Source organism: Protopterus annectens, chromosome 2.part0 (assembly GCF_019279795.1).
Source record: "Protopterus annectens isolate FY-2018-M chromosome 2.part0, PAN1.0, whole genome shotgun sequence".
In the NCBI taxonomy this organism is placed as follows: Eukaryota; Metazoa; Chordata; order Ceratodontiformes; family Protopteridae; genus Protopterus; species Protopterus annectens.
In genome coordinates, this window is record NC_056728.1 from 1,074,168,320 (window position 1) to 1,074,191,382 (window position 23,063).

Consider the following 23,063-nt stretch of genomic DNA (forward strand, 5'->3'; position numbering starts at 1 on the left):
TGAATTTGTGATGGAGGCAGATTTTATTTCAGAGGGTCTGAAGAGTTGTAGTATTTTTATTTGAGGTTATGGTAAACATAGATAAGCCACATTCTAGTTGTGCAAGTGTAGGGCCATTTGTAGCCCAGGATGCTGAGATAGGAACTGTGAGCTTTTTTGTGTCCAGAGGAGCAGATACTTAATATTAAGTTGAGAAGGGGTTCTTCCCAATCTTTTACAGGTTCCAAAGATCATAGATTTGTTTGTGTGTTTAGGAGTAACATTCTGGATAGAAGCAAAGAAGCAAATTACGTAGTTGTAATAGGTAAGTTTGAAGTTGCTTTTGTATGACTTGGTGTGATGGGCTCGATTTATAGATGATAATGACATCTGCATGCAAGTCAATTTTTATATTAGGTAAGTCAAGTAGCAATTTATTTATAAAAACAGAGTAGTAAAAGGGTGAGGATAGATCCTTTGAATGCCGGAGTGTTTGTAGACTTTCTGAGGTAGAGAAGCATGTTTTAGCACTGAATGTTGTGTTAGAAAGGAAGTCTTTGACCACTGAGAAGTTTCAAGATGATACTGACATCTAGGAGGTAGATTAGTAAGACTGAGTGGTCAGCCATGTCAAAAGCTTGGGTTAAATCTATGCATATAGCCCCAGTTAGGTTACCGTTGTCCATGTTAGTGTGTTAATATAATCTGTTAAGGTCCACAGATTTATTAGAGTACTTCATCCTGCTCAGAAGCAAAGTGTTGGTTAGAGGGCATGTGGTATTTCTTAAAGTAAGAGGTGAGTTGGTTGCAGATGAGTTTTTCTAGGATTTTATCCTGAGTGGGATGAGTCAGGATGGAGCAGAAGTGGCTGCTTGAAGCTAGTTTGGATTATTTGGGGACAGACCTAACAAACGCTGATTTCAAGATTATTGGTCTAGAGTTAATGGTGATGGAAATGTTGCAAATATGTTTTAGTAGGGTGACAGTGTCTTTTCTACAATGATAAAGAAACCAGGGACATAGCATGTCAGTTCCACTTGGTGAGTCTAGTGGGATTTGTTCAAGTAAATGTGAAATATAATTGGTTTATGGGGTTCAGGGTTTGTGATTATGGAATTGGGAGGAATGGGAGTGGCTAGAAGATTTAAGAAGTTTGATACAAAGTCAGATGGTATAAAGTTTCCATTTTGAAAAGGATTGATGTGTAATGATCTCTGTTTTGTAATGGAAAGATCAGTTTTTCCAAGTGTCATCTCAATGTTGCATCACTGTATTCAATTCTTTGGTGAGTTAATCTGCTTTGTTTTGTTTCAAGATTTTAGTGTCTGTGATGAAGTGGGTGTTTTTGATTGTGAACAGAAGTTGTGAGTAAAGAGTGACAGTGGCCAGGATTCAGGGGAGTTTTGGGTCTGAAAGAGATCAGTTTGGGGGGAGTATTTGAATTTAGAAAGTAATAGGGCAGTGGTCAGTGAAGGAGGAACATTGTTTAAGTGTAGAAGAAATGTTGTATGGGTGAAAAGTTATAATATAGTCCAGTTAGGGAGAGGAGAAATGTTTTATATTAGGTCTGGTTGGGTTGGAAATGAGTTGAATGTTTTAGTTCTACAAGGAATTCAGAGATGTCATGACTGGCATGTCATTGGAAGTTTGTTGAAGCTGAGTAATATAATAATGTGCTTGTTTGGAGGGATGAAGTTTGGATATTAAGAAGAAGTGCCTTGAATTTTGGTAAGGAGGCGGGGAGGAAGGTAAGCAGCTGCCAAGCAGTGGTGTTGGCATAGAGTTTCACTAGTGTCCATTTGGAGTCATAGTGATGTCTTAAACTAGTCAGGAAGCCATTATATTATAAGATACTTCCACTAGCCATCTCTTTCACTTCTGTAACATTAAGCCATAAATGTCATTACTTTAAACATATAGTTTTCCAGGGAAATGTGTTAGTTTGTAGCATAACCTGAAAGTGGCATAGTCAGTGAGTGGAAATAGAAAAAAAAATATGCTGAAAGGAAGGGCAGTGTAAATGACTACTTAGTATTATGAATGGTTAAAGAAGAACCTGGCAGGGGATTGTGGATAGATGTAGTCTACCTGGGTTTTAGCAAGGCCTTTGACTCAGACCACATAGGAGGCTGCTAATGAAACTGGAGGAGTTGTGGATAGGCACAGAACTAAGTAACTGGACTGCAGTACTACTGAGTAGTAGGACACATAGAGTAGCTTTGAGAATGATTATGCTGAGAATTTGAAATGAGACCAGTGGAGTGCTGCAAGGGTTGGTCTGGGCTTCAGTATATTTCACTGTTTTTTTTTCCATGTTTGTCTGAGGGATCAGAGAATAGGAACAGCCTTTTTTGCTGAATATACAAAGCTAGGATTATCAGTGGAGGATGGGGATGGGGCAAACTCTAAGAAAAATTTAGAATGGGCTAAAGAGTGGCAATTGAGGTTCAATGAATACAAATGCACCAAGGTCACATTGACCTGTGCCGTGAAGTGTCAGCAGTGAGTTGTATGGGAAAGTGAAGGCAGTACAGCAGGAACAAGATATGTGAGTGTTGATCACACCTACACTGAATCATGAGAGGCCAAATGAAAGAATATTTATAACAGCCAGTGGATTGTTGGGGTGTAACCCCAGGATATTAAACTCCAGAAGCAATGCGAATAGTAGTTTTGCTATCAGGCTATGCCATACCAGGAGATAGATATCAGATTGGTGAAAGGCATGTAGAGGAAAGCCAGTAAAACACTGCAAGGGATGGAAGACAAAAGCTATCTCCAGAAAATAGAGGAACTGATGCTCATTTCACTTGAAATCAGAAGAAATTGGAGTGGACTTGGTATTAATACACAAGATATGTCACAGAGCTGTGAAAAGTATGTTTTAACAGAAAAGATAGTTAAGGTCGGAAGGAATTGAGGCAGCAGACTAACTCTTTGGCTGATGATGCAGAGAATTTATTACACACTGTTAACAAGCAACATTTTGTGGTCCAAAGTTTTATTCCCTTGGCCTCTGTTTGCCTAATTGTGTGACTCTGAGCAAGTCACTTAACTTGACAGGAGTTTCAGGATGACTGTGAAAAAGGTCCATGGAGATCTGTACTCCACCCTGGTTAAAAACAAAATAAATAACTGCTCCTTGAATCTCCATATTCAGATTTTTACAGAGAAGGGTTGTACGTCATGGAACTGATACCAGAATAAGTGGTAAAAAGCGAATCCACAGAGGCAATTGAAAAATAACATGGGGCAGATGGAGAATGAGGGAGGAGATAGGAAAGGGGGTGGCAGAATGTTGGATACACTTAAAAGGCTCAATATATAGGCTTCTTTTCTCATTGTAACACCAAGAAAATATGGTCAGTTTGAACCACCAACAGTAATATGCAAATAGCTCCCTCCATCAGACAGTTTATCTAGGGATGTTTTCATCTGTGACTTATACATTCAGTATTTTATACAGTTTTGCCACTGCCATGTTTTCCATCTCCATTTTCTCCATTGTTTCAATGTCCTGCATGACCATTTGAGTGGTTAGGGTTTCCTCTGTTGTCTAAACATAGAGATAGGCCAGAATCCATTTTAGGCTGAATGGCACATCTGTATGTGAAACTGTGAACTGAAGATCAATTTTCAAATAGTTGTTAGGGGAAAAAAAACTGCTTTGAATTTCTGTTTGTGTGCGTGCACGTGTTTTTGTGTGCATTTGTGTGTTTATAGCTGAACTTATGTTGAAAAACATAATATTTGCTGCTCTTTGGTGTTATTATTTAACACATTTATAGAATTATCACTTAAGACAAAGCAAACACACCTTTGTATAAAAGAAAACCAAACCATGTTAACATGTTCACAGTTGCATACATTGTGTCACACATTCTTTTATACAATTATCATCAATCTAACATTACATAAATTGCTCAGTTCTTGCCTTCCTTTAAACCTCAACATTATTCTGCATGTAAAGTATTCTAAGAACTAAGCCAACACGGTATTGGAGAGAAGAGATTCTGCCGATAGGGATAGAGAAAATAGGCAAGAGGGGACTGGAATTTATTGGAGAAAACTGGCAAAGGAACCAAGGTATTGGGAAAAAATAACTAGAGAGGGAAGGATGATGGAATGGGAAGACGCCAGGAATTTATTTGGACTGCAGGTTACAGATTGCCTTTCCTATCAGGGATCGATATCAGAGTATAGGCAAAGAGAAAGAAATATGGGGGGGTCCTAAATGAAAGACAAGCACTGGTAGAGTTTTTAGTACAATCTAGAACAGAAGCTGCCATTAAAAAAGGAAAAATTAGTAGAGCATATAAAATATTGCATGATAACTATAAGAATCAATCAGAGGAGGTTAGAAAGGATTGGGAAGCGACACTGGATAAGCAATTCACAAAGAAGCAACTGGACGGTATATGTATGTCTCCCAAATATGCAACAAAATCTTGAAGATTTAGGAGTTTTGCTTGGAAATGGTTAGACATATATTTCTATACCACAAGTAAACTCCAGAGAAGTTTTCCTCAGGCAGACAACAAATGTTGGAGGTGTGACGGGGAGGAAAGGTAATTGGGATCATATTTTCTGGGAGTGCAGTGTGTTGTTGGACTTTAAGGATTCCCTGTGCAATGCATTGTAGGAGATCCTGGCTGGGCAGATTGGTGTGATGAAGGAGATGATTTTTTTCTGAGCTATGATACAGAATCGGAATTGCCTAGGCATGGTAAGGCCTTCCTTTGTTTAATGATAGTGGCTGTCAAAAAAGCAATTACTAGAAAATGGAAATCAGAATGTAAACCAACTGTAGTAGAAGTTGTGAATATAGTAACAGAGATAAAAGAACTGGAACTGAGATCTTTAGAAAAGGGTAGGAGCAAACTACATAAGAAAAATGGGAATTGTGGGAACAATACTTACAAGGGAGGAATGAGGTTTAAAAGGTGGCAGGACTTAAACGAGCTATGTAATCACTGACTGAAAACAATTGGGTAGATTATTTACTTTACATTTTTTTTTTACAGGGTAGTGTCCAACTGGGCTGGGAGCCCGTTTTCAGCAGAGACCTGGGAGAAAAGCTCCAACAACATACATAACAAAATTAAACAAAAAAATAGACAGTGGACTAAAAACAAACATGAATACATATTAAACAGATTCAACAGTGCAGAACAGCATTTACAGTATTGGAGAGCTCACTGGTGTATAACATATAATATTGAAGCTAGGTAATAAATTAAAATGCATGTGCTAATCAGAGGCTTATCAAATAATAGAGATTGATTAAGAAATGAGAGAAAGATGATTATTAGAACTGAGAGAAAAAAATATTTTTGAGTAGAAGAGGGCAAGACAAAGAAGAATGAAAAAGTGGAAGTAAAAGAAAAGATTTTGTTTAATCAGGAGTAGATAAGTAATGTATAATGTTTTCAACTGGGAGTGTGTCAGTATGGTTTGTGATGTAAAATGTTTGCAGCTAGGATTATGTTAGTCTGGTTTGTTTTCATTTATATAAATGTATGCTTGCCTATGTAGTAAGTGATGGTTTAATAAAGATGTTTCTTGTTTAAAAAAGAAAGACAGGAGTTGAATAATTTATATAGTGTTGCTTAAGTTATATGATATATAGTAATATATGTGAAGTAAAATCGTTGTTATGTTAATTATAGTGTGACTACTTTTATATAAATGTAAATTTGCCTGTGTCACAAGTAATAATTCAATAAAGGTGTTTGAAAACAAAAGTTTCTGCATGTATTGTTCCAACAATTTCCATTTTTTCTATGTAATTTGCTTCTTCCTTTTCCTAAAGATCCTACTTCCAGTTCTTTTATCTCTGGTACAATGTTCACTACTTCAAATACAGTTGATTTAGACTTTGATTTCCATTTTCCAGTATTTTTTTTAATTTTTTTTTTGCAGACACCAGAATTAAACTTATCAAGGTCTTACTATGTCTAGGTAATTCAGATCCTGTATCTCATTTAAAAAAAAAATAATAATTTCCTTATTTGCACCCATTTGCTCGCCTACTATTTCTGATGGAGTACTCTATGGAATTTATTAAATATGCGACTCATTAAGTTCCTAAAACATATGCTCCCAGTTAGCCCTTTCTTCCCCATCACACCTCCAACATTTGCATGTACCTGAGGAAAATATTTTTCGAGCATGCTTAGGGTATAAAAATACCTGTACAAGCACTTCCAAGAAAATTTGCATAATTGAGAGACATGTATATGTCCTGCCATTGTTTTCTTGTGAATTGCTTATCTCGTCCCAATATTTTCTAACCTCCTCTGATTGATTCCTGTATTTATTGTGCAGTATTTTATATGCACAACTAATTATCCATTTTTAACAGCAGCTTTTGTTATAGATTCTACTAAATACTCTTAACCGAGCAGGCCTTTCACTTAGTATTCCCCAATTCCTTTCTTTTTGCCTACAATTGGATATCAATTCCAGATAAGGAAGGCAGCCTTTAACCTGCAGTCCAAATGTCTTCTTAGCCTCTTCCCATTTTATTACCTTTCCCTCTCTATTTACTCCCAGTACCTTGGTTCCTTTGCCAGTTTTCTCCATTAAATTCTAACCTATTCTGTGTATCCATAATTGCAGTCACCTCTATTGTCAGAATCTCCAATCTCCATTCTCATGTTTATTTATTTGACATTTGTTGACTGAGAAAGTCCGGTGAGCTAAAGCCCTTTTTCAGCAGAGACCCGCGGAGAAAAGCACCACAGAAAAATACAAGTTTAGTAAATACAAAAGTTGAAAATTTAACATTACAGATAAAAAAAAACATTATGACATGTCTATTTACAGCGGTAACGTAACATTTGAGCAGTGTTACACGGAACAGAATGCATACGAACTATGTAATATGACCTAAGTATAGGAAATGTATAAAAGAGTAAGATGCATTGTTTCAAAAGAGTGCAAGGAAGCAAGCTTGTAAGTAAAAGAAGAGTTAGCAAAGAGTTAGACTGCAGTTAAGGTAGGAGGTTAAGAAAAGTCAATACGTTCTAAGGACAGAAGGACTAAGTAAGTAGTGAGTGGTCAGTAAGGACGGGAAGAATTACGTGAAAGGAAGCTTAGGTACAGAGGATAGTTGAGCAAAAATAAGGTGTAAGTTGATCTAAATGGAAGAAGATAAGGAAGTAACTGAGAGAGTATATAGAAGGAGAAATAGGAAAGAGGGAGGGATAGGATAGGGGGGAAGGAATAGAGATTCAGGGAGGAGTTTTACAGTGACAAGTCCAGGTAGTGTTTAAGTGATGTTGGCGTAGTTCTTAGATTACTGTCTGCTACTTATTGAATATAATATTCTGTATGACTGTTGTTATTCTCCTTAAATATTTGCATCCAAAATCAAACCCTCTCCTTATTTCTTAAATTTCTCCCCTGCTTCATCATTACCACCCCTTTCCACTTTGAATTGTAGCTTTCTGCTTGTGTTATGTATATGAGCCTTAACTGTGTAGCTCTAAAATATCCCTTCAAATCAGGTAATTCTAAACCACCTTGTTCTATTGGAAGGATCATCTTATCCCATTTGACCTTTGCCCTCTTCCCCTCCCAAGTAAAATCCTTCAACTCTTTATTAATTACTATCTACAACTTCTCCTCTTGTTGATAAAAATATGCCTGACCTGTATATAAAACTAAAGGGACTAAAAACATTTTCACTGTTTGTATCTTATCAATATCCATAAACAAGAGCTTCCAGTTTCTCAGTTTTTGTGTTATCTTTTGTTTAGTCTCTTCCCACATATCCTTAGTTGCCATAACAGAATAATTTTTAACCCTTAATCCTAAGTACTTCATTTTATTATGTTCCCATAAATAAGGGAATTGCTGAACCACTTCATATTGGGTACATAGTTTACATCTATTGCCTTTGTTTTGTCTTCATTAATTTTATATTCTGAAAAAAATTGAAACTGTCTCAGAATGTTCCACAACACTGAGATGTCCTTTCCTGGTTCTATCAAGTGCAAAATAATGTAAGTAAAGATAAATTCTCTTGATTACCATACTAATTACATCCTTGAATTTCTGAGTCCCTTATTTTCTTTGCCAGTGGCTTTCTTTGGCATTATATTTATGCAAATTTCATGTGCCCAGCATAAGCCTTGAATATCTGTCACTGTGGCTCGCAGAACTGCTTGGACATGCATGGTTTCACATAGTACACTACATAGTCTTGTCACTGCTTATACAGATTTTTTCAGAAAAGCAGTATCTGAACTATACTAGCCTTTGGTCACACTGTTTAGTAATAGTAGTGTTCTAATTCTGTAGTACTTGTCAGAGCACAGTAGTACACCTGTGTGTGCTTGTCGTCATCAAATACAGAAATAAATGGCAATTTGAATTGCTATAATATTCCTCAGTAGTGTAAATAATATGACACAGTAACTTTAAAAATATAAATGAAAAGCTGAGGAGTCTGATGATTGTTCACTTTTGAAGGCATGCCTCCCTTTCAAGCTTCTTTTGAAATGTGATCATGATAATTAGAATGCTCTGTGGGAATGCAGCTTTGATTTTTCCCCCAAAAAACTTGTATTACTGTGACATTACCAAGCAGGGGGTTGCTGTGTAGATAATCTGCTAATACGTTAGATGCATTTTATTAAATGGTGTAATGCAGAAGCTGGTTCATTAAACTGTGACATATTAACTGACTGTAATGACACATTCAATTAGCATAGAGTATATCAACATTAACCTGTTATCAGATTAATTCTGACAGTTATAGTTGTATGTAGTAATGTAGAAATTTTAGAGTATTAACTCTCTTCTTTACATTATAATGTTTAACAGATACAGTTATATCTGATAATAAATGATTATGAAATATCGAGTCTTTACCATATTAATTTTCACAGCTATAGTTGTAGGTGGCAGTGCAGTAATTTGTGAAGTATTAAGATTCTTTTTGACAAATTCTTATGTATGTAGCACTGTGAAAAAATGTTCTCCAAATTAGATCTGTTTTGCAAAGAACATTAAACTTTAGCGTCTCTGCTATTTTTTTGTTTGTAGGTGTTAAGTATTCTTGTTTGACAAACTAAACCACTCTTCATTCCTAGAAAAAAACATGGTTGTCATTGATGGTAGGGCAGACTCAGGCAGCTCTGTGTGTGTGTGTGTGTGTGTTTGTTTGTGTGTGTGCATCCTCTCAGGCCACCTGATCTTTACTGCATAACTTCAAGTGCTGCTGTTCTAACTCCAGCTCAGGAAATCAGGCTACTTTGTGAAATCCTTTACTTGATGACTAAGGTCTGTGAACTCCGTTTTTGTGCAATCCTGTCACCCCTTTCCACTGTAATGATTACTGCTTAGAATTCAGTTCAGCCACATTTTTATCATGAAAGCACTAGATCCTATATATATATATATATATATATATATATATATATATATATATATATATATATATATATAAAACAGATTCTTTCTTACTGTATAATTTAGTCTATTATTGAACAATTCCTGATAGACTTGGAGTACCCTCTTTCCATCTCCTTATGAAGATTGTTTTAGGAATGCCTCAGCTTTTAGTCTAACCAGTAACAGACAGGTACCTATTCTTATGTTACTTGTCTGACAGAATAGTGCCACATAATGTTATTTCTTGAGCTGTTGGAAGGAAGGTGCTCTAGGGACCAACCTGCATGCCTTTATAGCTTATACACTACATCACATCATGCATTAGTATGGATACAAAGATGTCTCCCAATGTGGAGTTTTACAGAAAATAGTGCACAGTTCTGATTGGTGGAAAATATGTAGATAGCTAAGGATCAGTAAATGTGGATACTGTCAGAAATGTAGCAGACATGCTCTTGTCATATTGATGTTTGAGTGAATCTTTCTTGATCAATCTGCAGTGCCTTCTTTCCATCCGTTGTTGGAGTTTCCTGCAGTTATACATTTTTGTATTAACTTATTCAATACTGAGTGATCGAAGGTTCTTGCTAGTGGTATGGTAATGAATGAGTAGGCTCAGAACCCGTATGACTTATGTAGATGACATGTTGAGTCAGTTATGCATAGGTATGGGAGCCTGAGTGCCCCTACACCTGGGATTTTACAGAAAAAATTTCAAACTGTGATTGGTGGAGGAGATGCACTCAAAGAAGAACTCACTAAGGATGAGGTTGCTGTCACAGTTCTGCTGACGTGGTAAGAAGATATTTATGCTATATGTTCAAATAATAGGAGCTTCTATTTTCTCTCCCCTGCTTGATATTTTTGCCCTTGTGGTCTTCTCTTTCAATAACTTTTTTTTTTTTTTTTTTTTAGAGAGCTTGTTAAATAATGTTTCAGCCGTTCATACCTTTACTGTACACCTTTGTTTTGCAGTCACTTTATGGATCAAGTCTTTTGGCAAGTTTTTACTAAGCGGTAGGTCCTGCTTCCTGATTTGCTAGCTAGTCTACCACTCACAGCTAATCAGTGAATGTCAGACAGCTTCCTGAAGTATAGACAATTCTTACAGACAAAACCATAAAAAATAGTTAAAAAAAATACTTTGTCACTTCCTCTATTCAGAATGACAAATATATCATCTTTCTTTCCCTCTGAAACTGTCTGCTGCATCAGCATGGTGACTATACCAGGTCATAGCAATGTGCTTTACCACAAGTATATACTGAAGTACCCATGTCACCATCAGTTCATAATAAAGAGGCTTCAACAGACTTAAATGTCCAACAGTCGCACACTGCCCATTCTTTAATAGTACTCTAGGTCTAGACTGCATTTAATAAACTGGGGAAAGATAAGAACTAGTATACTGAAGTCAGGAAAGGGTTCCTTCATCTTCTTTCACAGTGAGTATATTACAAAACTATACTTTATATCATCCATTCATGTTATCATTCAAAGCATTATCATATAGCTAGATAACAAGTTATAAGGATAAGTGAACATTTGAGCTAACATCTCTTTGTGGCAGCTGTGATAAAACCACCTCTAGATGTCAATATTGAGATTGTAATGCCTAGTGAACATGTGCATGATAGATGAGGTCACAACTTTACTGCTGCTAGCACCTGCCTCTAAGGCCTTGCATACAGGAATCCTATTTTCCTAATCCTTTTGTAGTGTATTTTATATACTTACATTTTTTGCACTACCATTTGAATAATTCTCTTTATTCCATCAATCACTTGGCATGTCTTTTCCAAATTATCAACTGTGCATCTTTTTATAGGTAAGGAGCAAGTTTTTGAACAGGTTAGGTCTAATTAGTCCCTAGTACATTGTTAGAGCATGCCATTGTTTCTAAATATGAACTGTTACTTTATCTTGGCATTCTGTATACTTTTGTTCCTTCTAAAGCAGAGATTTGTAATGTGTAAGATGTTACATCTGTCCTTTTTCTGGTGCCAGTCATAAACATGCAGGTATTGTCAGACCATTCTGGTAACTGGTTGCTAGAGTTGTTTTAACAATGAATAAAGGGTCCATGTCAGAACAACGAAAAGTCAAAATGTCGATCGCTCACATGAGCGAATAATCAGGAACTCGAAATCACTATTGTGGGAGGGCTGTGCCCCCCACACCCCTGTTAAATATATATTCCTACTCACGAGATCGCACTACAGTGAGGAAAGGGCAAATATTCCGATGTTCACTGTACTGTGATCCCAAAAATCCAACATCGACTTCCTGATTATTCACTCGTGAGCGATTGACATTTTAAGTTTTCGGCAATCTAAAGTAGACTTGTGCCCACCAGAAACTGCTGCAGTATGAATGCAGATAGCACTGTGTTATACCATTTTTGAAGCTGCCTTCCCGGAGTGCACTACTTGTTCTCCAAAATGTTCTGCTCCCCCCACCTAAAGACTTCCTCTCCTCTCCAATACTCTTTTGGAAGAAGTTTTTCCTTGTATAGTTTATAATGTACTTGCTTAAAAACATTGTGATTAAAATATTTCTTCTGTGAAGATTGCACAGCTTGTAGCTAAATATTTTGTTTTTGTGCGTATTAATTTTTACAGTCTTAATTAAAGGAGGTGCACTATAAAAGCTGACCCAAGTCTCTCAGTAATTTATTCTGACTTCAGAACTAGCACTTCGGAGATTTTCCTGGTTTTATTTTAAACTGGGAATGAGTCTGGAAGCAGCCTAATTTATAAGGAGCAATTTTGTCAAGCAGGACAAATTATGAAATCTTGCCCCTTTCATCACTGTGGTATGACCCTAAAGTTAACATATTGAAGGATGGGAGTACAGGGCAGAAGGATGCAGACCTCCTCCTGAAATATTTTGTTTGTAACATGTGAAAAGAAGCAGTTTAGTGTAGTTCTCCAACTCAGTGAAATGCTTCTGATGAAATGAATGTGTATAGTGAATTTGCAGTCTGTGCATTGTGGTTTTTATTATCTGATGTCATTTTATCTAAAAAGAATAGAATGAAGTGAAACAACCATCTCTTTAAGAGAAAAAAAAACATTATGTATGGTTCTGAATCATTAATATAGCTTGAAGATCTGGATTTTTTAAAGTCACTAATGGCACTAAATTTTGGTCCTGTGTCTAACATTCCAGCGTCTGTAAAAGAGGACGTCTCAGAGGAAAAGTTTAACACACGAAAAAAGTATTAACAACTATTGATTCCAGATTCCATCTTTTCTTTAGAATTTGCATATGAAAATTTGTAGTTGATTGTGTTTTGACTTGAAATTATACAATTATTTTTTTCTTACAAGCCCTTCAACCACTTTTACCCCTGGAGATGTGCTTTAGAACTAAATAATTACGATAAAGAGGAAAACCATTATCAAACTGAAGAACTTCATAAAGAGTCTATCCTTGAAAATGGTTCTTTCAGGGTTGCTGAGAGTATTTGAGCTGATCTGTTTCTGACTTGTATGAAGACAGTCTTAAAAAATAATATTATTGATGTATTTTCTCTTCTATTCATGACTTTTGAGACATTAGGAGAGACAAGTTTTCATATTCCATATTTACTGTCTGTGGCTTTCAAAAATCTTGGTAGGTTATCTAGGATTCCTGCTGTGGATTAGTTTGTTTCTATATTATCAGGTTTTGATGAGGCAAATATGGCTTCTGCAAATGATCTAAGAAACAAGTTTTGCTTAGTGCTATTCCTTAAGAAAAAAAATTAATGGGACACTTATAAGTAATTTATAGTTAAAATTCAAAGCCCCCGCTATTGTTAGAACAGCAGATTTATTTTCACTTTATTAAATATCAGAATGAAATAATTTGGCAGTCTTGGCTCATGTTACAGAGTGAGACCTCTGAGAAAATGTATAAAAAAGATAAAACTTTTTTACAACTAGCAAAGTTTCTTGTCACATGTTAAAATATGCCAACAACACTGATTATACCTGTTTTTCCTTAGGATCATCGGTGGACATGACTAGACAACAGCTGTAACTGAAGAGGGAAAGAGAACTATCATGCCAGTGTTGTGAATTAAACAAGATTTTTTGTATTCTTGAAGGTTTATTTGGCATGAGTACATTTCCTGATACGGGAGCTAGAGAAAAAAAAGGAGAATCTTTCATTAATAGGTTTTATGTTAGTGATTTTGATGCACTGCTCAGACAAACAATATTTTAAAAGTAAGTCATATACAGAAATAAGAGCACCAGAGAACAATCGTATAGATCAAGATCATATAAGGGACTGGTGACTGCAATCCTATGAACAAGAAAGGCAAACACATTAATTTGAAATCTTTTTGATCTTGTCCTTCCCTGAAAGTAAGCAAACTCTCTTTAAGTAACTTTCCCTTTTCTGTAACTTGAGATTAGACTAGTTTATCCCTTCTTGTAAAAGGACACAAAAGGTCCAGACTTCAAAATGCTAAGCTTCCAAGCCTTTTTCCTTTATTTCTGAAGAAGTCTAGATATTGACTTTGGATCTGGAAGTTTTAAAGTTTTTTTCCAACCATTTGATCCATTGATAGTCAGAAAAAAAAATCATGACTAAGGAAAAAAAATCGTCTTACTGTTCAACTTCATGCTTCTCTTCTATACACTGTAACTGGCCAAGACTACACTGTAATAACCGTGGAATAAATAAATAATTAAGCTGAGGGTTCTGGGGAAATAAAGAAGATACAGCAACTCCATGATACATTTTATAGTCATTGTCCAACCTTTTAATCCAGTGATGGGATAAGTAAAAAAATTTTTTTTTCTTCTTTCAAAGAAGACACAAGTTGTATCTGACTAAATAACAATTCACAAAAAACTAAGCGGTCAAATTTTGCAAGGATAAATAAATCATATTTGGGAGTAGTGTTTCTTTACCCTTCAAAAAATACTGTTATATTCTGTGTATACATCTGGTGTTAGAGCAGGATGAAGACACAAATGGCCGCGGTCATATATTGCATGATGATTATCTTGCTGCCGTTGGAACATGTATACATCATGCATCCTCACCCCTGCCACCAAAAAGACAGTGACCTTCTGTGTACCATTCTGATGTCATTCTGGGAGGAAAGTGAATGAGCAAGTAGAATACAGTAAAATATTCAGCCTGCTGCTGTCAGATGTATATAATGCCATGCCTCCTTACCATTCAAAATGGCCACGTGTATATGCATTGGAAAGCTTTGCTGTCACTAAGTGGTGTCAGTGTTGGTTTTTTCTTTGCTTCCATATATTTCATAAGATCAGTAAGATGTTTGATTGTGAGGAACATGGGAAAAAAGACAATGGTCACAGAAACTTGCTCATATTTCTTGTTGCTAAACAGTATACTGCCCATAGGAAAGCTGTAGTGACCTGTTCACACCTGTGAGGTTTGCCAGAAAAGTTAAGGAAATAATTTCTTTACTCTTCATAGCCCCCGCACAAGCTATAACGGCATTCTTTGTACACCTCAGAAGTTTGACTTTTAAGGAAAATTAAAGTAGTAATGGTCACACTGTCCCCAGAACCCTCCCCCCACAAGCTACAGCGATCTTCTGTCTACACCTCTGAGCAGTGTAGCTCTAGACTATATGAGGCTCAAGGCAAGGACCACTCCTAACTGTGTGTCGTAATACACTTGTACAATCTGGGGTTTGGAGGCCACTAGACCCTCTGAAGCTTGGAGATGTTTGTCATTCATACGGCTTCATTGGCATTTTGGGTTATCTGCCATGGAAACCCAGTACTGTCCAGCTTTTAAAAGCTCAGCCTCCCCTTCCTCTTTCTTCCTGTGATACATGATTGGCTCAGCATATTTGTAGAGGGAAGCCTTCAGCTGTCACATGAAGGGATTATTCATTCTTTTTCTGCCATCCAAAGAGGAAAATCTTCTGACTCTTCACAAGATCCAGTGTTGATTTTTCCTGCTTACTGCTTAGGTGGTAAGCCCCATTTAGGGACTGCCTTCCTCTCATTTATTATTTGATTTATTATGCTATCTCTATTTTTATGTTTATTTAAAAACAATATTTATTTTAATGTTTTATTTCTGTCGGTGTTTACATTAATTCCTGTGAGAATTTCTGCATGTAACAGTGTTTATTTGGCTTCTGTGTTTGCCAAATTCTTGTTTTTACTGTTTCTGAAAAAACTAAGTATTTCTGTCAGAGGTGCAGTGTGTATGTCTGTTGTTGGATGCTAGGAGCTGTTGCGTGCAGTCAGAATGGCAAATTAATCGCACCTGTCTTTGCTGTTGCTACTGTACTTTATTTTCATCTTTTTTTTCAGCATTTATACATTATTTACATCTGTGTGTTTTAACATCAGGTCACGACTTTACAACAAAAGAAATTATCTGTATGTATTATGGAGATTTTACACTCTCCAAGAAAATATTGTTTAAATTATTAAACCTTATTTTATTGCAGTTTAATGTGGTTAAGTTGTGTGGAGCTGATTTTTAACACTGATTTGCACATTGATTGTTTTGCTGTTTGGACTTTGTGGACTGGGAATTCTTTAACTTCCATCACTTTCAAAAGAATTCTGAACACATTTCAGACTGTTGAAATAGCACAGTTTGGCAGAATTTCAGATATGTGGGGACATACTTATTACTAGATTGCTAGAAGGTTTTAAGTGCTTATTGTGATAACTTTATCCAATACTGTCAGTTTATTATTCTGGCTGGTATTCTTTCCCCTGACGTGATGGATCCTAACTCTAGTAACCACCCATCAATCAAATCTGGTTGCAATTAAAAAGGAAAAACAAAATGAAAATGTGTCTCAGCCTACAGTTAGTGATTTTGTTGGGGCCACTGCTCTACCCACCAGCCACTAACCTTTTGCCCCATCTCCCTCTAGTGTAGCATTGATGGCCAATATGGAACAGGCTTTAGACACATCCTCTGGGGCTGTTTCAGTACCCTGACATCGGTATGGGAGAACCAAACCTTTAAGGTGCTGGAGTAGTCTGGGGTTAAGAAACCCCTTGCCAGACGCAGTACTCTGTTCCCAGATATTTAATCTAGTAGTGAAGTTAACAAGAAACAAACAGAACCTTCATCATACAGCTGATAATCAGATTATAGCTGTTTATAAGGCTGATGTGGTTTCCTTGGCTAAGAGTGTTCGGCCAACAGTTAATTCTGGTGATTGTGTTCCCATACATGGATGTAGTGCTAGTTTGGCTAGAGACTTTTTTGTTGTTTCAGGGAATGATGAGGAATCTGATAAGGAAAACAGAGATTTCCACTGAATCCACTCACTCTGATTCTTCAGAAATAGAACCCGAGGTTCGGTCCAAACAAGCTTTTCTCATTTTAACTGCTAACGCAATTGTGGTCTCCCCAGCTGCCTGCTCATGTAAAAAGTCTTTGGTTTCATCTAATCCAGTGCACCCTGATAAAGAGGAAAATGGTTAGATTTTCAGGCAAAAGGATGTCTCTTTCTAATAATCTAGGCATTAGAATGTTAATTTATTAAGGCAGTATGTGGAAATTTGTTTTGCAATGTGTGTACAGTTTGGATGATTTTGCTGCATCCTTACCTGCAGAACAAAAGTCTTATATGAATGAAATTGTTTCTAATTTGACTCAGGTTTTGAAACATGTTTTGACAGGTGTGCTTGTATGTGCAGATACAGTCTTGGAAATGCTTCTTCTTCTGTTGTATTAAGGCGATATGTTTTGTTATGTAATCAGAAGTTCTCTGATGATTTAAAAGCTGAAATTTTGAATGCATCTTTAAATTCTGAATTGGTGTTTGGGCCTCTGTGTAACACAGATTTTCAAACAGAGGCAAATTAATACAATGGGTATCCTGAATGTTTCATGTACACAAGATCTCCACAAATAAGGTGTATTCCATTAAGAAGCAAAACAAACAAAATTTCCAACCAAACAAAAGTCTAGGTTCCAAAAGGAAATGGCAGGAGGATAATTCTTTGAAATCAAACAAGAAGAGGTCGTTTCCAAAAAAAGAATTAACTCCCTGCAAAGGAATAACTGTGCCGAGTCATGGATCTTGCTTCCTTTTGATCCTGCCTTATTAGGCTGATTTATAGTTCATTGCTTGCAAGACTGTTTTACTCATTACTCTGGCATCTGCAAGGCAAGTTGCTGAGCTGCAAGTTGTAATAGTAGGCCAACCCTGTCTGATTTTTCACGAGGCAGAGTTTTGTTATGCATACCATCAATCTCTCTGTGTTCTGTCCTGATCCAAAAAACAAGGGAGAAAAGATTCTACATATCGTGGATGTGCACAGGTAGGTGAGGTCCTATCCTGAGAGAACAAAGCCCTTTAGGAATGCTGAACAGCTGCTGTCTCCTGTGTGGGGGCTAGGAAAGGTCAGCCTGTCTCTAAGCAAATTTTTGCATGATGGTTGTCTTCTGCTATTGTTTTCTTCTGCTCCTACCATGGTAGATTTCTTCAAGGCAAAGTTAAGGCTAATTTAACTGGGGCCTTATCCTCTTCAAAGGCATATTAGAAAGGATGGAATCTAGAACTGTTTTAGGGGCAGCAACCTCGTCCATTTTTCATACCTTCATAAAGCAGTACAAACTGGATTCCTTTTCAATTTCCAGAACAGGCTCTGCTAGGATCATTCTCCAGGGGCTCCCGAATCCTTATCCTTCCACCTCACAGGTAGGGTAAGTTTTGGGAAACCACCCAAAATGCCACTGAGGCAGTGAGAATGATGAGCATAGTACAGTTGCGTAAGTTCTACTCGCTTATCACAGTAGATGTTTGAATTCCTAACTACCTCACTGGCCTTTTGGGTTATCTGCCAAGGTAACCCAGTAATGGCCAGCTTTCAAAAGCTCAACCCCCCCCCACACCTTCCTGTGACAACTGATTGACTGAGCATATCCTGAGATGAAGCGAGTGTTCATGCTTTTTAGCTGCCACAATTGTTACAGGTAAGTAGGATGTAAACAACACTTTATTCCTCTGTTTTTCCCTACTCACAAACTGTGTACAAATATAATATATATGACTCCTTGAAGGTCAAGCATTAGCCGAGGCGCTAGAGTGTTTTTTAATAAACTGGGATTTACGTGACTACAAGTTGTTTGTTTATTATCTACTTGATCTACGTTTGTCATACCGTGTATACAGATATACACGGTTGATTTTCTTCAGTTAAAATTTTAAAAGAATACTCTCAAAAATATACATTTACATGCTAAATAGCTCAGCTGACAGTCATTTATATTTATCCAACAAATATTTTAATTGTAGCCAATATTTAAAGTTTGATTTATTATTTATAGATCTTAATCTAAAGAAACTCATTTTGTTATGACATACAACAGTGGAGACTCTGATAAACTCCTGTCTGTCCACAAACCTGGGCATTGTCTGTACTTGTACCATGTTACTAAGGCCTGGAACTCCTTATCTGTATCCATCAGGTCAATACCTTTCCTCCCATTCTCCAAAAAAAAAAAAAAAAAAAAAAAAGTAAATAAAAAAAAAAAAAAAAAGATATGTATATATATATATATATATATATATATATATGTATGTATGTATGTGTGTGTGTGTGTTTATTTACTCCAGCAATATATGGTCCGGGAATTGCCAAAAGTACAAGCTGTTGTTTTAGAAGGGGCAAAGTCAACAAAGATTGTTAACATTCATTGGACTATTTAGAAAGCAGTAGAGTTCCAGAAAAATATTTGCTTCTGCTTTAACTGACTGCTGCTAAGCTTTTGACTGTGTGGACCATAAGAAACTATGGAAGTTCTTAGAGAAGTGGGGATATACGGAGTCATCTTATTTGCATCCTGTTGAATGCAGAACCAAGGAGTAGCATATTCAAGACTGGGGAAGATCATCAACAAAGGCGGTATATCGTCCCCTGCGTATTTAGTTTGGATAGTGAATATATTCTGCAAAATTCCTGGTTAGTTTAATCACTGGCTGAAATCAAAATTTTCTGGAAGAAATATTAAATTCTCAGATGATGCATTCTGATAACTGAAAGTGGGGAAGATGTTCTTCATCTCACATTGCTGCAGTCCTTACTTATGGGTAGTCCGCTGTCCTCGGTCGGCCCGAATACCAAAGTATTAGGCTGATGTTGGTCATGGGCGCACAGCCCTGACATCAGAGCGTCAGGGTATAAAAGCGCATGACCGACGTCATATCCTCAGTCTTTTTTGCCGCATGGTCCGATGCAGAAGCAGCGTTGCAAGTGCCGTTCGGCTTTCTGAAATTTTTCGCTGGAGTTTCAGACATACCAAGTTGGGCTAAGTACCCGTTGGGGAGCATTTTGTTTTTCTTGCCTCAGTTATTTACCGGATGTCAGAAAAAGTGAATAATTGTATTTCTTGTGGGAAGCAGATACCGCATAGGGATTACCACTCGCTTTGTATCCCTTGCTTGGGGCCGGAGCACGACGTAGTTGGGTGTCGGTTTTGTGCTAGGTTTAATAAGCGCACTATTAAGAGAAGGCTAGATTGCGCTAGGTTAGTCTTTGGCAAAAGGTGTAATTATAATATGCCGTCGGATCCTCCGACGCCCGCTTCCACGAAGAAGCGTAAAGACAAATCTGTAAAGCCTAGACAGGATGATTCGTCCATTTCGGACGCCGGTCCTTTAGAGACTGCAGTGGAACAGGTGGATCGGAACAGGTGGATCCGGCTGAAGTTTCTGTTGAGTCTCAGGGGGAAACCTTGATTTTACAGGATGTGGCCTCACAGGAGTCAGGTCAGGCTGAAGGGGCCTCTCAGGTTACTATTCTCCCTTCTTTGCCTAAGGGGGTTAGGCCTTCTGCTACTGTTTCTAGGGCTCCTTCTAAGGGCAAGTCTGTTTTGCCTTCTTCTGGAGTTAGTTCTGGTTCTTCAGGGTCTGTACCTAAGAAGCATATGCTTAAAATGGCAGAAGATTTGATTACTTTAATTAGAGGTTCCATGCCCCCTCCTGATAAGAGGCCCAGGGTAGAGCCAGAGTTGGAAATTTTGGAGCAGGCCTCCGATGATTCTGAGTCTTCTGCTGAAGATATTCAAGATTTTCCTCCTTATTCGGATTCCGATGCAGAGGATTCTACTCCTTCTGCTTCCCCTCCAGAGGATTTTTCATTTTCAGAAACCTTACACTCTATGAGGGAACATTTTAAGTGGGAAGGACAGGATTACTCAGATTCCAGAAAGAGGCTTAGAGAGTTCTTGTTTTTACCACAGCACAGACCCTTGGCTATTCCTCCTGTTTTGGATGTTGTTCAGGATGTTTTTTCGAAGGCCTCATTTAATCCAGATTCTATGCCTCCTGCACCAGTTAAACCGGACAGGTATTATAGGGTACCTGAGGCTCATAAATACCTATATAAGAGTCCTAGGGCGGACCCAGAAACTATTAGTCAGGGGCCTAAGGGTGTTAGGGCTTCTGTTGTAAAGAATCCGGTTCCTCTAGATAAGGAAGCTAGAGCTTTGGACAGATGGGGTAAGAAGGTGTACACCTCTTCTACTTTAGCAATGAGGGCTTTAAATTGCCAGTTTCATATGTTGAAATATCAGAATTTCCTCCTTTCTCAGCTAAAATCTAAAGTGGATGCTTTGGCAGAGGGCATACAGTGTAAAGAATTGCAAGATTTGGTGCATGTTTCTGAACAGGTGGGGAAACATTCTTTGCAGTGTGGCTTTGATGCTTTGCAGGCTTCTTCTAGAGTGGCTGCCACTGGTTCAGTTCTTCGTAGGCATGCCTGGCTTAAGGATCAGAATTTATCTGAGCATGTTAAGTCTAGAATTCTGGATGCCCCTTTACAGTCCGAAGTTTTGTTTGGTCCTCCTGTGGAGTCTGTTTTGAAGAAAATGGAGGACAAGGCTAAGTCTATGCAGACTGTTAAAGATTTTTTGCAGGTTCAACCTCCTAAGTTTAGTAGAAATTGGCCGGCTAAGGGGTGGACGTACCCTTCTTCTGATTCCCAGTCTAGGGGTAGATCTAGGCGTGGTAGGGGCAGAGCTCAGAGTACCTTTAGGCCTAGAACATGGAGTTCGCCTGCTCAGTCTGCTGGTGAGGGTAGGGGCCAGTCCTTTCGTAAACAGGCCCAATGACCTGCATTTTCAGCTGCCAGATTCTTCTTGCCTGGCAGCTCCTTTGGGAGGAAAGCTAGCTCTCTTCAAGCAAAATTGGTTTTTTAATCACCCAAGACAAATGGGTGTTGGACATTATAAACAAAGGTTACAAGTTTTATTTCCATACATTGCCTCCTTTCAAAGGTATGCCAGACATTCCTCCTCGACAAAGGATGGAGGCTCACAAACAGATTTCATTACTTCTTCACATGGGAGCCATACAGCCAGTACCTCCTTCAGAAGTGGGTCTAGGGTTTTATTCCGCCTGTTTCTAGTACCAAAGAAAGGGAACACGTGGAGACCGATTTTGGATTTATCTCTCCTCAACACTTATTTGGACATTCCAAAGTTCAAAATGTTGACATTACAACAGCTTTTGCCTCTGCTGGGAAAAGATCACTGGATGGTAACTCTGGATCTAAAAGAGGCTTATCTTCATGTTCCTATCAGGCCCAGTTGCAGGAAGTACCTGCGTTTTCGAGCTGGAAATTTACATTATCAGTTTTCTGCATTGCCCTTTGGCTTATCTACTGCGCCCAGAGTGTTCACAAAGGTTCTGGCTCCAGTGATAGCCTTTTTCAGGATGGAAGGAATACAAATTTATCCTTATTTTGACGATTGCCTGATTATTGCACAAGACAAGGACAAGCTTCTTCAGCATCTACAGTATGTGATGGTAGTGTTAAGATGCCTAGGGTATTCTGTGAATGAAACAAAGTCCAGTCTAGTACCCTCCCAGGACATGTGCTTTCTGGGTGTGAGACTGAATACAGCTTCCCAGATGGCCTTTTTGACCCCGGACAAACAGAAAAGTCTTTCACTTTATTTCCATCAAATGTCTCTACAGTCCAGGCTGACTGCAAGGACAGTCCTTCAAGCCTTGGGGTTGATGGCATCTTGTATTCTGGTGCTTCCCAATGCCAAATTGCATATGAGGAAGCTTCAATGGTATCTCAAAAATCTATGGACACAACACTGCCAGGATCTAGACACTGTCATTCAGATAATACCTTGCATTCAGAAGGAATTTTTGTGGTGGGCTCAGGAATGTCACCTAAACAAGGGACTCTCTGTGACCCGACCAGAGGCGAGTCAGATTCTAACGACGGATGCCTCGGACAAGGCTTGGGGAGCACACCTCAATGGAAAATGGGTGCAAGACACGTGGCCCGCCAGACTTCAACATTTGCATATCAACTTGAAGGAGATGTTAGCAGTACAATTTGCATTGATGGCTTTCAAGGATTTACTTCACCCAGAGCAGGTGTTGATTCTAACAGACAACACAACTGTCATGTGGTACATCAACAAGCAAGGGGGAACTCATTCGTACCCTCTTTGCAGACAAGCGATGATTTTGTGGGAGACAGCTCTCAGTTACAACCTCAATCTTCAGGCAAGATTTCTACCAGGAGCACAGAACTCCTTAGCAGATGTATTGAGCAGACAAATAGTGGATCCTCACGAGTGGAAATTGGATCCTCAGGTATTTCAAAAGTTGACAGTGTCATGGGGAACTCCAGACATAGATCTGTTCGCTTCTCCACTAAATTACCAGTTGCCAAAGTTTTGCACAAAAAGGTTTC

At 37.9% G+C, this 23,063-nt stretch overlaps 1 protein-coding gene across 3 annotated transcripts in view; it reads left to right on the forward strand.

The window, feature by feature from the left end:
- The window catches only part of CCDC171 (coiled-coil domain containing 171), a 3,960,104-nt gene that overhangs the window by 2,722,820 nt on the left and 1,214,221 nt on the right, over window positions 1-23,063 (forward strand). Inside the window, exon 21 of one of the 3 annotated variants that reach the window (XM_044061290.1) lies at window positions 13,373-15,828. The exons of the other annotated variants lie outside the window; for them this stretch is intronic. Within the exon in view, the coding sequence (XP_043917225.1) occupies window positions 13,373-13,390 (18 nt within the window). The 3' untranslated portion in view covers window positions 13,391-15,828. Of the gene's footprint in view, window positions 1-13,372; window positions 15,829-23,063 lie in introns of those variants that run through there. 3 annotated transcript variants of the gene reach the window in all.